Raw genomic sequence first — 18,299 nt, forward strand, 5'->3', positions numbered from 1 at the left:
GTTGGGACCCTCAAGTGACTAATTGTGGATGGCAAGAGGGACTGCAAGGCCAGAGTTGAACGTGACTGGAGATGTCAAGACTTAGTGGCTGGGAAGATTTAAGAATGCAGGTAAACCACTAGTTGCTCCAAACAACAAAACCATTATAACAGAAGTATCCAAAAGTATATTTTTCCAGCAGCTTCACAGCCTGTGCCTAAGCAATAAAGTTTTAATGTCTTTTTTAGCTGCTTAGGTTAAGAATGCATTTGACTATAATCTAACCCATTAATCTCTTATATTTGCTCATTTTTGATGAGTGATGTATTTTAAAGCATGCTTTATGCTTTAAGTAAATCTTGGGCTGAAAGATATGTACGTATTGTTTTCAAAATTTTTCAGTAGTCATCGATTTAAGTCAGATTTCTGAGCAAACAAAATATGTGAAGCCCTTTAGGGTTTGTTTTTGAGATGTAGGCTGGCCATGAAATTACAGGGTTACATACCTCATTGAAGTGTATATGTAACTATTTGTATTTTCATAACTTTTAATACTAATGAAAGTAGTACTTGCTCACAGTAGAAACTTAATAAAAACCATAAATGAGAAAATAATTCATAAACATCATCTAGAGAGAATGACTATTAACATTTTAGCCTTCTCTTCTTTAATTACTTTCTCATATATATACACACACACACACACACACACACACACACATATATATACACACACATATATATACACACACATATATATATTTGTATTAGCCACATTTTTAGATCTGCTTATTCCTTAATGTTATACCGTGATTTTTTCTCATTTTAAAATATTATTAGAAAACATGATTTTAATGGTTTCTAATATTCTAGTACATGACTGTACCGTAATTTACTTAATCACTTCCCAATTATTGGGCTGGAAGTTTGCTTCTAATTTTTTATTATTATATATGATGCTGTAATGAGTATCTTATGCCAGTAAATATTTACCTGCCTCTCTGATTACTTCTTTGGGATTAATCCTTAGAAATAAATTTGATGAATCAAAGGGCATCAACACTTTGAAGGCTTCTGATACTTCTGCCATGTTTTTTTCCCAGAAAAGTCGCAATAATTATTCCTTCCTATAGTAGAGTATTAATTGTCTGCCTCTCTTTAGAAAGTATTACCTTTTTTTCAATCTTGGACAATTTGTTAGATAAAAACTTAAGTTTCAATATTATTCCATGTATTTATGTATATTTTTTTCTCACATTCTAGGTTTTTTCTATATTTATAAGTGTTTTATAAGTGTTACTTTATTGAGGATATAAGTTATATAACACTTGATGGTAACCGTAAGAGTGGAAAAGAATGAGGAAACCTTCAACATAACAAGTTGTCATTAACAAAATGGGTTTTACAATGCAACTTTCTCTGGGTTAGCTAAAACTTCAGTGTGTCAGGTAGTCAAAAGAAATTTGCTCTATGGCCCTGTGAAATATGCTGTGTCCATGAGTCCTCTGCTCTTTGCCCATAGAGAGCAAAGACATGGTCTTTTTACAGGCTGTTCCAGTGCCGTATTGAACATCCTCCTTTTACAGCCAAGAAATATTGCTTCCTTTGCTTAAGTTTGAGATGCTCCTTAGGAGGCACAGTTGAAAAATGAAGGCCTTTCTTATTGTTCTTCTGATATCCGAGTATCTTGGAAGAACACCTCTGTGACATGTAGATAAGTCAGTGTCATTGCAATCCAGCTGCAGACGGAATGTAATCTCTCTGACACTTTGCCCTTTGGATGCAACTCCTGCCCTCTCCTCTCCCCTTATTGACCCTACCCCCTTAAAATATGTGGAGCTCAGCAAAGGCTATTTGTACTGATAAAAGTTAGCAAATAATAGGTGTGAACGAACATGGTACACCTCAGTGAATCAAATGGAGAAGGTCAAGCATTACCCCAATAATGACCCGTCAGAACTGACTGTCCTTGTGCAGTGTGTCCCAGAAAGGCTGAGCAATGGAGCAAACCCAGAAAATCTCATACTCAACTCTCCTTGACAGCTGACCTCATCTGTGCTGTCTTATGCTTCATGGTGATGAAGGTGGAACAAGACCGTTGAATAAGATTTCTATCTCTGAATTCTTTAAACCCACTTGAGATCAGTGCAGGCCTGCAGTCTCTCTCTTAGAACCGGAGCCGAGGCCCAGAGGGGAGAATTGAATTTTCAGCACTGGATTCCATATTGAGAATGAATGAGACAATAATTAAAAAGCTTTTCTCTTGGAAATATTGCAAAACCAGAGTAGGTTTTTGACCAGGATTTTTTGGTGACCTTTCCTGAGAGAGCAGGTGCCTGAGGATTTCCTGCTGAGTATCTTGACATCTGTCAGACTCCTTATGACTTCATTCTAGTTCAGGGAGTCTGTTTCCAAGCCATTGACTTCATGCACAGTTCCTGGTGTGTCTCATATCTCTAAAGTGATGTTATGCTTGTATTTTTTCCTTTAGATATAATCTTTTATGTGACAGTGAGGTGTCTTACTTGTGAGTGAACAGCTAGAACCTCACAAATGGCTTTTCTTCGGGATTTTGTTTACTCAATGAAAAATACTGAGGAACCTGTGATCCTTCAGGGTGCATTTTGCTGTCTGCCCAACCTTGATGTGGATTAGGAGGCCAGGCTCAATGCTCAAACTTCTTGTTGGAATAGCACCGAATCATTAGGATCATCTGAGGACAGACAGCTCAGACTATCATTGGTATGATGGCCTTTGCACACTTATATACAAATGCACCATCATGAACATGGAGCAGAAGATTCTAGGACCCAGGTGCAATGGCATAAATTGTCAAGAGGCCCGAGACCTGGAGTTGGCATGGACTCCCTCTCCTCCTAACCCACTTACCTGCTGCATTCAGTTGGCCACCTTGTTCCTTTGAGTCCGCCTTTGGATGAGTAGTCAATCCTTTTGCCGCCTCTCCTTTCAGAGCTTTCTTGTCCTTTGGCGCAGAAGACTTCCAGTGGTTCTTCCTGCCTGCTGTCTTATCTCCTTGTAATGAGTGTGACCACGATTCTTCTGTATTTAGAGAGCTCCATGATGAGGATGATGATGGTGGCAGCTAACATACATTGATTGATTGATTGATTTAGAGACAGAGTCTCACTCTGTTGCCCAGACTGGAGTGCAGTGGTGCGATCTCGGCTCACTGCAACCTCTACCTCCTGGATTCAAGCTATTCTCATGCCTCAGCTCCCTGAGTAGCTGGGACTACAGATACATGCCACCACGCCCTGCTAACTTTTATATTTTTAGTAGAGATGTTGGTCAGGCTGGTCCAAAACTCTTGACCTCAAGTGATCTGCCTTCCCAGCCTCCCAGAGTGCTGGGATTACAGGCACCTGCCTCCATGCCCAGCTGGCAGCTAATGTTTATTAAGTGCTCACTATACTCCTGTCAAGCACTATTATAATTTGTCTTTCCAACAGGCTTTTTATAAGGGAAGTACTGCTATTATGCCCATTACATAGATGGTGAAACTGAGGCACAGAGAGGCTGTGTACGTTTCCCAAAGTCATGTAGCTACTACTTGATGAAGAGCCAGGGTTTGAGCTCTGCAGGAATGGCAGACTCCTTGTGGTCTGAGCCTGGGCTCCCTCTCCAGCTGCCTGTTCTCCCTGAGCCCTCCTGACTGCAGCCATGCCAGGCTTTTTTTTCAATGTTTGGAACCCCAGCTCTAGCCTATCACTGGACTTCTGCCTGTGATCTTTCTGCCTGGAATGCCCATGCCCTGCTCTTGGTCTGTGCCTCCTGGCTCTATGCATGCCTTCAGACTCCTATCTGGCAGTGGTGTATGGACGGACCAGTGCATAGAAATCACATGAGACACTCGATAAATGTAGACTCCTAGGTCCTGACCCTGGAGATTCTGATCTAGCAGGTCTAGGGTGGGGCCCTAGATTTGCATGGGAAGTCAGGGACCACTGCTATTGCCTGCTGTTTTCTTGGGTGCTTGGCACACACTGTCATACTGAGACCAGCTCAGCCGTGGAGACCCCCACCCAGGCAGTGCAGAAGGTATTGAGAAGCAGACACCCAGACAGAACAGCAAAGTGGGACTGTCTGGGGGGCCAACAGCCTTCTGAGCTGAGAGCCTCAGAGACTGACAGCATTCTGGGCTGAAGGTCCTGAGCAGACTCTGACCCGTGTATTTATTCTCTCATGTTTGGTATTTTCTCATAACACAAAAATTTACCAAGTAGGCAGCTGGTGCCCGCTTACCACTTATCACAGACAAACTAAAAAGTATTCTGCACAAGAGTGCCATGGGGGTAGGGTCAGATGTCCCGTGCTTAAAGAATAGTTTTAACTGGTGTATGATACTTATATATTGTCCTACCAGTTTAGAATACCCCAAGTAGTTTTCTACCTGGTGGGGGAGGGGGGAGCTAGGTTTTCCTTGCCATCGTTCTTAACAAACAATATATTTTGCATACACTGAGCATTTCTCAGCAATCATACACTTAGAATTCCTCAACACTGTCACAAACAGGTTTTTATTTCTCTGTGCTCCATTCAAATGAGTAGGGACAGTGTCTTTTGTTTCTGGAACCTGTCACTGGTACTACGTAGTAGGCACTCAGGAAATAGAAGGTTGCTTGAATCCTGGTACCAGTTTACTGTCTCCTTGGAAAGGCTAAAAGGAAGAATGTGATGCCTAAGCAGCTTCTCTAAGCAGAGAACACAAAAGGTTTGCAAAACAGAGTTTGCTCTCTAATCTATGTGTTCTTGCACAGCATTAAGCTTCCTAGGGATCAGGCTAGCCCTGAGTTGTATCGACACCAGCCACTAGAATGGTAACTTGATGCCAAGAGTGAATTCTGGTGAGCTTCAGCGTGAGTAAGATTCTCAGTTTGATCATCTCTACCCAGATCCCGTGGGACATCCACACTGTATGAATAATGAGGAGGCGTGGAATACGTAGCATGCCGCAGTTGGCCAGCACCCAGTGTGTACTGTGAGGTAATCAGTGTCAAATCAGTCATTGTAGCACGAGTTGGGAGTCAAAAGGAGCAACAGAGAACCTCAAACTTCTCCTAAGAAAGGAAGCAAAGAACAGTTACCTTGGCTGTCATTTATGGGGCATTTGTAGTGTGTGTTTGGAATGGTGCTGGGTACTAGTATTAATACATGATTTTCTCTGGTCTTTACAATAACTGCTTGGGTTAGGAGTTATCATTCTCATTTCATTCATGAGCAGGCTGAAGTTAAGAGTAGTTAAGTACCAGTCAAAAGAGAAGAGAAGCCTGCGAGTGGTCTGGGCACCTGTTTCCCCTCCTCTTATTTATGAATGAATGAAGGAGACAGAGTTTCACCCTGTCACCCAGGCTAGGGCGTAGTGGCTCGATCTCAGCTCACTGTAGCCTCCACCTCCCAGGCTCCAGCAGTCCTCCCACCTCAGCTGCTGTAGTAGTTGGGCCTACAGGTGCATGCCACCACATGCAGCTAAACTTTTTTGTATTTTTTTTGTGGAGATGGGGTTTCACCATGTTGCCCAGGCTGGTCTTGAACGCCTGGGCCAAAGTGATCTGCCTGCCTCAGCCTCACAAATGGTTGGGACTACAGGCATGAGCCACTGCGCCCAGCCTTCTCCTTCCCTGGAGCTTAGACCCTGCTGCCTTTAGCCAGCTCCAAGACATTGGCCTTTGGTTCTCTCTTCAGGCTGAACTCTCTTTCAGGAAGTTTCTTAGTCCATCTTTGATAGAGTTGATCATATCTTAGTACCTACCTGCATGAGCACTCAAGATGTTACCTATTCCTAGTGACTTCTTTATTACTGCTGGAAGATACATTGTCCCACACCCAGGGATCCCACCCACTGTCCCCAGCTGCATGTGTCAATTATTGTGAGCTATTCAAGGGATACAGACTGAGGTAAATAAACCACTAAGAATGTGGATGTTCTATTACAGGAAATGCTTAGCTCTTTATTGTAGTTTTAGCCAGCAATCATGATAGCTCAGGGGCATAAAAACGAGAGATAGCAGCAGAGTTTATGATAGTCTTTATCACCCGGGATTCTGTATATGCGCGTGTGTGCATGTGTGCTCTACACACATCCACAGGACATTCTCTTGAGGTAACATGATCATCAGACCTTGAGCTCTTTTATAAGCAATAGATTGTGACTGGAATTTGAAAATGTAGTTTCTGTAGCTAGAAAATACTCTTTTCAAATGCCATATAGAACAGTTCTCTGAGAGTGGTTCCTGGGTCAGGAGCCTTGGCATCACTGGGAATGTGTTAGGAGTGCAGATTCTTGGATTCTAACCCACACTGAATTCAGATTTGGGAGCAGGACCCAGTTATCTGTGTTTTAATCACCCCCTCCTCCAGGTGACTCTGATATGCTAAAGCCTGGGTCTCACTCCCCTGGAAAGTGACACTTGATTCATCCACCAACCCATGGGCATCCCTTAGGAAGATACTTATGGGACCTTCAGCCTGGGTTAGGTACCAGCTCTTGACCTATCTTTCTGAGGCTGAGGGTGTCCATAGAAGTAGGTGTGTCTGCTTAGATGTTATTTAACCAAGTAAAGGTTTACAGTTTACAGAAAAGAGGCAGTATTGACTAATATCTTCCAAACTATGTTAAAAATAAAAATTTATTCATGATGGAGTATAACTGAACAAATCGTTTTGCTATTTTTTTTAGGATATGTTGTGTAGCTTCCTTTAAGATGCATTTTATGGGCAATACATAGACACATGTGTACACACACATATGTAGTATTTTTCACAGACTTTTGGTTTTCAGATACTGAGTATAGCCTTTTGAACTTCTATCATACTTTCTTGTGAAAGGATTTCATAGCCTATTTATTATTTGAAATACCAAACAGAAATCAGTATGGTCCCAGCATTTTAAGATACTTGATGTCATCTTTGGAAATACCTTAGACATTGCAAAAAAAAAGCATTAATAGTCATGGTATGGCCACTAAAGAGCAATTCTGAAATTACTTAATCTGATGAATTGATAGCAATCAGTCTTTGGCTATAGATAACTAGATAAGTGAGAATTTAGAGAACGAATACGTGAGCGCTCTTTTAATGATTTTCAGGATCTCAAATATGAAGGAAAATAAATTCCCCTGTGCCCTAAATTCTTACAAAGTGGTATTTTGACTAGGTTTGAGCCACCCCCCAGGGCTAGCAATACTTGAAAGTGTGACTAGGCTTAACCTCTTAGTAGGTAGTCCACAGTAAGTAATCCTTTCAAATACACATCTTGCTAAAAGTTCCTTTCTGAAGGAAATGATTAAAGATAATATGATGTGTACAAGGAATTCTGGGACTTGTAGTCAGGAAACCAGAACTTTAATCTGGACTACTCAAATTTGTAACTTTAGGCAAATCTCTGTTGACTTTCCAGGCTTTAGTTTTTTGTGGTTTTGTTTTGATTTGTTTTTTTTTTTGTTTGTTTTTGAGACAGTCTTGCTCTGTCACCCAGGCTGGAGAGCAGTGGCATGATCTTGGCTCACTGCAACCGCCACCTCCCGGGTTCAAGTGATTCTCTGCCTCAGCCTCCTGAACAGCTGGGATTACAGGCGCCTGCCATCAGGCCCAGCTAATTTTTGTATTTTTAGTGGTGACAGGGTTTTTACCAGGTTGGCCAGGCTGGTCTCGAACTCCTGACGTCAGGTGATCTACCCGCTTCAGCCTCCCAAAGTGCTGGGATTACAGGCGTGAACCACTGCACCTGGCCCTGATTTGGTTTTTAATCTGTCAAATGGTAAGTGTTGGGTTACGTGAATAATGGGTGTTTTACCTACACACTCGAAATAAGAATATGAATAAGACCTATACTAAATTTTCTAGCTAGATTTTGTAAATTCTGAACAAAATCTGTGTGCCTTTTAATCTTTCTTGTAATCTTTTCAGAATTTGTCTTTAAAATTATATATGTATATATTTGCTTCTAAGTAAACATTATTGGCAGTAGTTTTGATAGGAACTTTACTCCAAGTATATTGACTTAGTAGCTATGTTAGAAAGGTTATTGCTTAGTTTGTGGAAATAATCCAAGCTGAGACTTTGATATTTGCATTTTCATTTAGGTTCCACTATTTTCTTTTTGAATAAAAAGTATAATCCTATTAAATCTGAAATATTTTCTTACAGTGATCCATACGTGAAACTTTCATTGTATGTAGCGGATGAGAATAGAGAACTTGCTTTGGTCCAGACAAAAACAATTAAAAAGGTAGGTGTTGATTTTTAACTCATCTTCATTTAAGTCATAATTTAATTCAGTTATACACAAAAGGGCATAATGCCCTTTTGGTCAAGGATGGACTATTTACACAGTGGTAGTCCCATGAGACTACAGTGGAGCTGCCGTGTACGAGTGCATCACTTTTTATCTTTTTTTTAATTTATTTATTGAGACATAGTCTTGCTCTGTCACTCAGGCTGGAGTGCAATGGTTCGATCTCAGTTCACTGCAACCTCCGCCTCCTGGGTTCCAGCCATTCTCTTGCCTTGGCCTCCTGAGTAGCAGGGATGACAGGTGCCCACCACCACACCTGGCTAATTTTTTTAATATTTTTGGTAGAGACGGGGTTTCACCATGTTGGCCCGACAGGCCTCAAATTCTTGACCTCAAGTGATCTGCCTGCCTTGCCCTCTCAAAGTGCTGGGATTACAGGTGTCAGCCCCTGTGCCCAGCCCACTTTTTATCTTTTATACTAGATTTTCATTGTAAGCATCTTTCAGTATTAAATCTATAACTTTTCCAAGACTTTTCAGTACTAACCTAAGATAGCGATTCAGGTTTTTACTTAAATGCTACAAAAACAGTATTCTGAAAATGTCGTAAGTTATACCATTTTTTTTCTTCCACAGAATACAGCAAAACAAAGATTTGTTTTTGTCTTCTTATGTTTCACAAAGAAAGTTAAAATAATTTAAAATACATTTAATGAAATGGAGCGGTTTGTGGAATTGGTAGGCACATGAGGAATAGTTTAACTTGAAACAACTACGCTTAAAGGAAGCAAAATATTTGATTAGCTACATGGAAACAGAAAATATATTAATAATAAAGCTATACGTTTATGTATATATCTTATTTTCCTAGTTTTTATGTACAAGATTTCATTAAAAATTTGTTTCCATAAGTATGTCATTCATTCAATCATTTATTTCTTTGGAGACGGAGTGTCACTGTCACACAGACTGGAGTATAGTGGCACAATCTCAGCTCACCGCAACCTTTGCCTCCCGGGTTCAAGTGATTCTCCTGCCTCAGCTTCCTGAGTGGCTGTGATTACAAGCTACTCGGGAAGCTGCTGGCTAATTTTTGTATTTTTGGTAGAGATGGTGTTTTGCCATATTGGCCAGGCGGGTCTGGACCTCTTGACCTCAGGTGATCCACCGTCTCAGCCTCCCAAGGTGCTAGGAATATAGGTGTGAGCCACCATGCCTGGCCAATAAGTATGTCTTAATTTGACTATCTCCATGTATTTATAGGCATGTGCAATATATATATGTAAATATTTTTTACCCTGTATTTGGAGGCTTTATTGAAGATGCATGTTCTCTAATAAAAATACTTGACTGGATGCGGTGGCTCACGGCTGTAATTCTAGTACTTTTGGAGGCCGAGGCTGGCAGATCACTTGACCCCGGGAGGTTGAGGTTGCAGTGAACCATAGTCATGCCACTGCATTCCAGTCTGGGCAACAGAATAACCTGTCTCAAAACAAACAAACAAACAAAACCTCAAAAACAAAACCAATCCCTTTCATCTCTGTTTTAGTATTATTTATGGATTACTGTGATTTTTTTCCTCACCACCTTTGGAGGCAGGTGGTTAGACAGTCTTAACACTTTGATGAACATTTTCTGGACAGCACGAATGCTTTAAAAAATTATAGCTCTCTTGCTGCCATGCAGGCACCCAGGATCTGTGGCCAGGTCCTTTTGTTGTTAGGAACTGTAACTGCAGTGTGTCCTCCACTTGGCATCGGGACTGGTATTAAAAATCTGTCTTGCAAACAGGAGCCAGTACGGAGGCCATTGTTCCTTGTGTTAGGCGTTCTTGCTGGTTCAGTTTCTAGGTGAGTGGGGGCTGCCTAGAAGGCTCACCAGGAAGGCACCTGGGAAACTTGACTGCCTGCTGGAGGCCGAGCCAGGACCAAAGCCGGCAATTGGGGCTATTGCAATGTATTTCCTTCCAAAGGGAGGTCCTCCTTCTCCCTCCCTTTCCACGGTCGAGGGTGTAGCTCTGCAGCTGGGTTTGCTCTGCTTCTCCTGCTGCCCGCCTCCTGGTTTGTATGCCTCTGCTGCTTTCGGGTGCGAGAACTGCCGTCATCCTCCTCTCCTTGCAGTGTTGTGACTGCTCCTTCGTTCATTTTGTGCTCTCTTGTCTCATTGCTTTCCTCCCCTGTCATTTCCCATGTGCATTTCCATGAAGCGGCCCTCCGGGACTGCAGCCCGAGGCAGGCCAGGCCTGCCACTCCACTCCCCTCCCCTCCCTCATTACCATCCCTGGCTTCATTCATATGGGAGAAAAGTATGAACCCCGTTATTCAGGATTGAATTCACTGTGGAATTGTGGGTGGGGAAAGTGCTGAATTTTTAAAAACGTCAGTTCAGTGTTGTGTAAGCTCTGTGTTTCCTATTTTTATGTGGCACTCTATTGATTTTTTTTTCTTCTCCCTGAACTGATCTCTTAAAGGAAATAGGTTGATAAAGATAAATATCATTTTGACTAAAAATATCTGTCGCTGTTGGTGAAGTGATGATTTTTCTGTCTCAGATTTTTACATACAGTTTTTAAGAGCTGTGTTTCGGAGCCTTATGCATGTGCAGATGCATGAACACACATGTACGTGTCTTTCTTCCTAGAACATGCCTCCTCTTAGTTTTGGGGGATGTCTGGCAGTCCTTTCCTCCATGCTGAGGACAAAGGTATCCTTGCCATCTTCTTGTGGAATGTATTTTTCAGTAGATTGATAGAAAGATGAACAGATGGATGAATGGAGAGGAAGACTGAAGGATAAGTGGATAAGTATTTTTTAACCTGGTTTTTTTTTGGGGAGAAAAATTTACTTTTAGTTTGTATTTGGCCTTTTTTTTCTTGTTATAGAGAAAATCTGATCCTCAGTATTGCTCTCTATAAAATGTTCTTTAGATTTCAATATTTATATAAACAATGAACACATTCAACCTTCCCCTACCTGCTTCATTACTCTGCGTAAAGATTTGTAGCAGGTAGAGGGATGTCAACCAAGTTCATTTCCTTCTCGGTACAGTAATCATATCAATGCTAATTTGTTGAAGGAATATTTTATATTTTCATGATGACTCTTTCCAGGCCTCTGATGTTTTTCCTTCTGGTGATAGCAGCAGTTTAAGGTTTCATATCTATGAAGCATCTGTTTCATAAATACATCCCCTCCCCCAGTACTGGTCTCAGATAATCGACTAAATGCTTCTTTTAGCTTTTTTTAATCAAAAATATGTTTAAGCAAATATGTAGTCTGTCTTGCAATAGCAATTGCTTATGTTTGAAAGACTCAAAGATATTACAGGTTAATTTCTCTTCCAGACGCTGAACCCAAAATGGAATGAAGAATTTTATTTCAGGGTAAGTTTTTCATTTTTTGCCAATAATTGTTATTGATACATTTAGGTCAGTTATCACAGTCGATTTGTCTTTAGGAAAAGCTCTTAAATTTTTAATGAGACATTCCTATTAGGATGAAAAATAGATAGCTTCCTAATGTGTTCCAAATTTTGAAAGACTGTAAGTAGTGGTCACAGACTCTGGACTTCTTTCACTGGGTAGTGTTTTGGAGAAGTCACAAGAAAATTATCCAAATACCGTGTTTCATTTTTGAATTCAAACTTTTCTTTAAGAAATGAGATAAAATATCATTCATGGAAATGTTTTAATTCTAGGAGGTGGATTATGAAATATTTTAGAGTAAAATACTAGAGGCAATATGATTAAAAAGAAATATAAAAATTACCAATTATGTTCTAGTTAGGTAAATTTTGGTAATTGAAATATTGAGTGCATACACACACACACACACACACACACACACACACACACAACATAAAATTACTTCTGGACTACAACCTTTTATATTTAATATTTAAAAGAGCTGTAGGTCGAAATGACTGAAATATGTGAATTAGCAGAGATTCGTGCTTGGTGATCATTTGTGGCTGTTGCTGTTTTACTACTAAAATTGTGGAAATAATTAGACTGCTCAGTTATTTATTGAAAAAAAGGGCTTTCTCTTCAAGGCAAAAGTATTTTAATTGTACAGCTGTGACATTAAAAACCGGAGGTATCCAGAAATAACCCAGGTCTTCTGATTAGTTCGGATTCCCAAAGGCCAATATTACCTTGAGACCCATTTTAATTGGTCCTGATTTCTTCCTCTCAATCACGATAGTATTTTTTGTGCTCCAAACCAGACTACTGCATACAGCATCTGCTTTCTATTATGCTCAGATTTTAAATATGGCACTGATATTTTAATACTTGGTGAAATCCTATGTACAGCCTCATGTACATGGATGTATTTGAAATTACCAGATGTATTTGAAATTACCCCTCAGAGGACTGAAAAGCTACTAGGGGCTGATAGATATTCTTGGCCTTTAGTTAACTCTCAAATAAAACTTTCCACTTGTGAACCTCTAAAGTGTTTAGACTCCCTTCAGTGGAACACTGGCCACAATTACATAAATGTTATCCCAAACTTTTCTCAGCTAATCTTGGCAGTAGGCACACTTATATTCTATTTTTGTTGATTTTTCTTAAGGTCTTTTTTTTTTTCCTTTTTCTTTTCTTTTTTTTTCTTTTTTTGAGTTGGAGTCTTGCTGTGTTGCCAGGCTGGAGTGCAGTGGTGCGAACTCAGCTGACTGCAACCTCCGCCTCCCAGGTTCAAGTGATTCTCCTGCCTCAGCCTCCTGAGTAGCTGGGACTATAGGTGCCTGCCACCACGCCCAGCTAATTTTTGTATTTTTAGTAGAGACGGGGTTTCACCATGTTGGCCAGGATGGTCTCCATCTCTTGACCTCGTGATCTGCCTGCCTTGGCCTCCCAAAGTACTGGGATTACAGGTTTTTAAGGTCTTTATATTTACTCAGTTTACAAATTTTTATGGAGTGCCTACTGTGTGCCAGCTCCTGCCTATAGGTTGTGGTTGCATTGGTAAGCAGTGCAACCCTTCACAGAGCTTCTAAAGAGATAGCAAACCCCTTCTGCTTGTTCTGTCGTTAGGCTGCAGGCAGACCACGGGACTCAAAGCACAAGTTGAGCTCTCTGGGCTTGTATGGGCAAGTGTTATTTCATGCCATTCTCCACCATGAAGCAGCCAGGGCCTAGGTCACCTCTCTGGCTTTACCATTTAGATCCTTTATGACCCTGGAAAGGCCACCTGAGGACTCAATCTCCCTGAGGCCCTTATCTCTCACATAGGAGAGAGAATCCTTACTTGAAAGGGTTGTTTCTAGGATGTGCATGCGATGATATACATGAGAACATGTAGCGCTTTGTCACACACATGGTTGGCGATTAGTAAATGATACCTGAGTTGGGAACATGATATGGGCCATTTTGGTGAGTTTTGGGTAAAGAAAAAGAAGCAAAAGGATATTGAAAGCCCAATAGCTCTGACATTGCCCCACAGTTCCAGGTCTCTGTCATGGTTCACAGCCTAGGCTCTAAAGACAGGCAGGATATACCTAGTGCAGGTCCTGGTTGCCCCATACACTAGCTGTGGGCTCTTGGGCAACTTACTTCACCCTCAGGATCTCGGCTTCTCATTTGTAAAATTGGGTATTAGTTACACATCATAGGATTGCTGTGACAATTAAATGAGATCATGGATTGTTGATATTTAATAACAAGACAGTGCCTAAAAAATAAGCTCACAAGCTGAGCACAGTGGCTCACACCTGTAATCCCGGCACTTTGAGAGGCCAAGGCATGCAGATAGCTTCAGTCCAGGAGTTCAAGACCAGTCTGAGGAACATGGTAAAACCTCATCTCTACAAAAAAAAATACAAAAATTCGCCAGGCATGATGGTCCAAGATACTCAGGAGAGTGAGGCTGGAGGATCAGTTGAGCCTGGGAGGTTGAGGCTGCACTGAGCTGTGATCATGCCACTGCAGTCCAGCCTGGGCAATAGAACAAGACCCTGTTTGTCTGTCTACCTGTTTCTCTCTCTCTCTCTCTCTCTCTCGCTCTCTCTCTCTCTCTCTCTCTCTCTCATAAGCTATTACAATCTTCTTCATTATTTTTATCATTACTATTACTGCCATTAGCCCTAAGAGATAGCCTCAGGCATAGACGTTTTTGATCTGCAGTCATGAGAATGCCTCGTATGGAGGTTAGGAACTCTTTAAAACTATTTACAACTATCCTTTCTTATTTTAGAAAAACAGCTAAGAGCCTTTTCTTCTTTTGCTATGCCTAAATTCGGGGCAGAATAATATAGAAATCAGTAAGTAATAGGAAATTTGATTTAGTACACATAGAATTTCCAGAACAGTAGGATAATTGTTCATATTATACAATTGAGTTGGGTGCATTGTAAAGCGGTATTTTATTCTTTCTGTTCCTTATGTCATTGTTCGAATGATTCCTGCTCATTTAAAAAATGCTATTTACGTTCCTCATAGGTAAACCCATCTAATCACAGACTCCTATTTGAAGTATTTGACGAAAACAGACTGGTAAGTGGGTTCCTGTATTTGAATTTTGCTTCATTTTTTATAAACTGGGTTTTCAGAGCAGCATCTTTAAAACTTTGTGTTTATGACAGTATATGTGTCCAAAGAGAAGACTATTTTTGTCCCACTGCTAGTTTGACGTTCAAAATCCTAACAAATACTTTTATGTTGCTAGGATAAAAAATGTATTTGTATGTATGCGTGTGTATTTTTATCGCAATTAATGTTAACAAAAGTCACTGGTGATAGTATCAGCCCGTATGCTCATGATGTAGCGTTGGGAATATGGTAGGCAGATCTCTAAAGCGACCATCAGGAATGTAAACAAACTTTGCATGGTTTTAAATGAAAGCCAGGCCATAATACTGGAATGCGTTCAATAGCAAATCTATGGTAATTCTCTCGGGGGAAATAAAAATCTAATTAACAGTGTATAGCAAAAAGTGAATCTACATTTAGCAGGTAAAGTCAAGCTGTATTTTAAAAGTGGTTTCTTTCTCAAGAGAGATTCTTAGAAAGTACATTTAAAAAACCAAAGATATGTCTGAGGCATATAACAGATATAAACTAACATTTTATATATAGATTGATATATATAAAATGTTTATAAAGATCGATACATACATAACTGATATGATTTCATTTTATTTTATTATTTTTATTTATTTATTTTACAAAAAGGGTTTCCCTCTGTCGCCCAGGTTGGAGTGCAGTGGTGCAGTCATAGCTCACTGTCACCTCAAACCCTCTGGCTCAAGCAGGCCTCCAGGATAACTAGGATAGTCATGAGCCACTGTGCCTGGCCAGATTTCATTTTAGAAATGGCATTTTGGAAGCACATTTTGCTTTCTTAACTAACTAGAATGTGTACATAAGTAGCTGTGAACCAAGTATTCCAACTATGAAAATGAACACTATCGTGTGAAGTCCTTAAGGTACCTTCAGAAGCGACATTGTAATTCAGTGCAGTCAGTCGTTCTCAGATTTACCCTCCCTGAAACTTGTATGGTATGTTGACTGGTTAAAAGGTGTTTTTAAGAAGCTTTCTGCAGAATTCAATTGAAAGTCCAGATTTTTTAATAGCTGGACGTTAAAAGAATAGTTGAGCTGGAGAAGCCTTACACAAGAACTCCTTTTCTTATAATAAGATGAGAAGAACCAGCTCTAGAGCCTTTATATAAACATATCCGTCAGTGGCGGTGCCAGGGTCTGACCTGCTGGCCTCCTAAGTCCCAGCCCAGTGGTAGTTTGGGAAAGTATTGAATTTCATATGACTAATATTATTCTCCAAAAGAGAAAATTAACAGATTCTGGCCTACCATTCTAGAAGTATCTTTTCCATTAAAGGATGTTGGGTGATGAACAGTTGTAGCTAAACCACTTTTGTTGTATGTGTAAAAGTACTTTCTTGTGAGACTGAACGAGAGCTTCTGCTGAGGATGCGGTTCATATCTCTCCATCTCTCATCTAGTGAGGACCAAGTGAGTTAGGCAGCATCCTGTAGCATAGCAGTACGTTTCTGGAGACATGGGTGCATTTGTAGACTAATCCTTATTCTCCGATTATTGAGTATAATGTCTCTTCTTTAACATGAGGAAAGGGTCAAATATGAGGAAAAATGGCCTCTTGTTTGATGTGTTTTGGTTCATTGTTTTCTTCTATTAAGAGGAATTCACTGTTAAAACATTGTTTCCCATTTCCATATCTGAAATAATGACCGTAGTTGAGGTGATCTTGCCATGCGTCTGAAATTATACTTCCAAACAGAAAACGACTTTGAATACAAGACTTTTAAGAAATCCTGTATGAATACAAACTTTTTTTTTTTTTGAGATGGAGTCTCACTCTGTTGCCCAGGCTGGAGTACAGTGGCACGATCTCAGCTCACTGTAACCTCTGCCTCCTCGCCTGCCTCAGCCTCCCAAGTAGCTGGAACTCCAGGTGCACGCCACCACACCCAGCTAATTTTTGTATTTTTAGTAGAGACAGAATTTCACGATATTGGCCAGGCTGGTCTTGAACTCTTGACCTTATGATCCGCCCACCTCAGTCTCCAAATGCCAGGATTACAGGTATGAGCCACTGCGCCCAGCTGAATACAAACTTTACCTGAAAAATTGTGTTTTATATTGATGCCTAGTTTTGCCCCAGGCCATCTCCAATGTGATTACTATGGAAAGAATGCTGGTGTTACTGTTTTTTTTTTTTTTTCTTTGTTGGCTATTAACCAGCGCAGACAATATGTGACTATGGTAGTACTTGGAAGTTTTAACATTACACAAATTAGCTTCCATTCCTCTCATAGAGGTCATTTTTGGCATTTAAAACACATGCTTTTAGAAAACAGATTTGGATGTATGTAAACACAGGGTTAATCCACCACACCCTGGATGCTAGAGCTGTTGACAAAGTCATGCTTTGCAGATTTTAAAATAAACTTTTTGTCAGTCTTAGGGCTTGGTTCCCCCCCCCCCCAATAAACCTCTTTGTTAAGTAACTGATGTTTCTGGATCATAGAAAATAGTAAGTTTAAAATACATCAATACATTTAAAATATAGCAATACATTTCCAAGCAAACTACAAATCCGATGACAGTTTTTTGAGTGTGCACTTTTCCTTTTATTTCTTAGGTCCTTTTTGGTCCTTTGCAAACATAGCAAGATTCCATATTTGTATCCCAATTGTGGTAATATTGCTGACTTCTTACTGGGAAACAGTCAGCTCTGGGCAGCATTTCTTCTGTATGGTATTTAAGTTACATTATTACAAAAAAATAAAAAAATCATCCACATGCACTCCCTTCAATTTTCCTTTTTTTTTTTTTGATTGATGTTTTCTCTCCTTCCTGACATACAGGAGACAATGTCTTCTCCAGCTGTGTTCCTTCTCTCTGGTACTATGGTGTCCGATGGTAATATATGAGCTACACACATGTATACACCTTTTGAATGAAAAATGTTCTGATAGCAGGAAGCCTCTGCTGGGCCCACTGGTTGTGTAGCAAATCGCATCCCCTCCCCTCCACGTAGCTATTTTGTTACTTGTAGATCCTGGTGTAATTATTTAGCATTAAACGGACACTAACTCTGTGGGGTGTGTAATCATATTCATAGTACTGTTTAATTAGTTTGCATTCCGTCATGGTGGTGTAGTGATGTCATAAATAACAGAAACATTGTAGCCAATGTTTGGGAAGGGGTTTACCTGGTGACCAAGCCGTATTTTACTTATTATTCCGTGTGGTGGGAGGTGGGGAAATACCGTGTGTGCTGTGTTGACTGCCAGGTCTTTACACTGGTTAGAGTCCCAGCGCTGTGCCCCGTTGGGAAAGAAATGCCCTGCGAATGTGATGTGGTTAGATTTATAGCAGCGTGGCTTGCAGTGTGTTTGCTGCCTTAGTCAGCTGTGAGAGCGCCCTGCTGGGGCCACTCCTTTCTGATGGAAAAGCAGCAGCTGGGAAGGTGCTGTTTCAGGCTCTTGCTGTTTAAAAAAAAAAAAAAGCGAGTGGGGGAAAACTCCTCTAAGTCCAGAAGCTGGCATTGGAGGGGGAGAGTGCGGTCATGTGGTCTGGCC

At 40.5% G+C, this 18,299-nt stretch overlaps 1 protein-coding gene across 9 annotated transcripts in view; it reads left to right on the forward strand.

The window, feature by feature from the left end:
* The window catches only part of NEDD4L (NEDD4 like E3 ubiquitin protein ligase), a 356,397-nt gene that overhangs the window by 189,258 nt on the left and 148,840 nt on the right, over nt 1-18,299 (forward strand). For all 9 annotated transcript variants that reach the window (XM_032293594.1, XM_032293592.1, XM_032293593.1 and 6 more), the window contains 3 exons: nt 8,146-8,227; nt 11,579-11,617; nt 14,675-14,728. In XM_032293594.1, coding sequence (XP_032149485.1) covers nt 8,146-8,227; nt 11,579-11,617; nt 14,675-14,728 — 175 coding nt within the window. The remainder of the gene's footprint in view (nt 1-8,145; nt 8,228-11,578; nt 11,618-14,674; nt 14,729-18,299) is intronic.

This window comes from Sapajus apella, unplaced genomic scaffold (assembly GCF_009761245.1).
Source record: "Sapajus apella isolate SASKATOON/1434 unplaced genomic scaffold, GSC_monkey_1.0 scaffold30, whole genome shotgun sequence".
Classification (NCBI taxonomy): domain Eukaryota; kingdom Metazoa; phylum Chordata; class Mammalia; order Primates; family Cebidae; genus Sapajus; species Sapajus apella.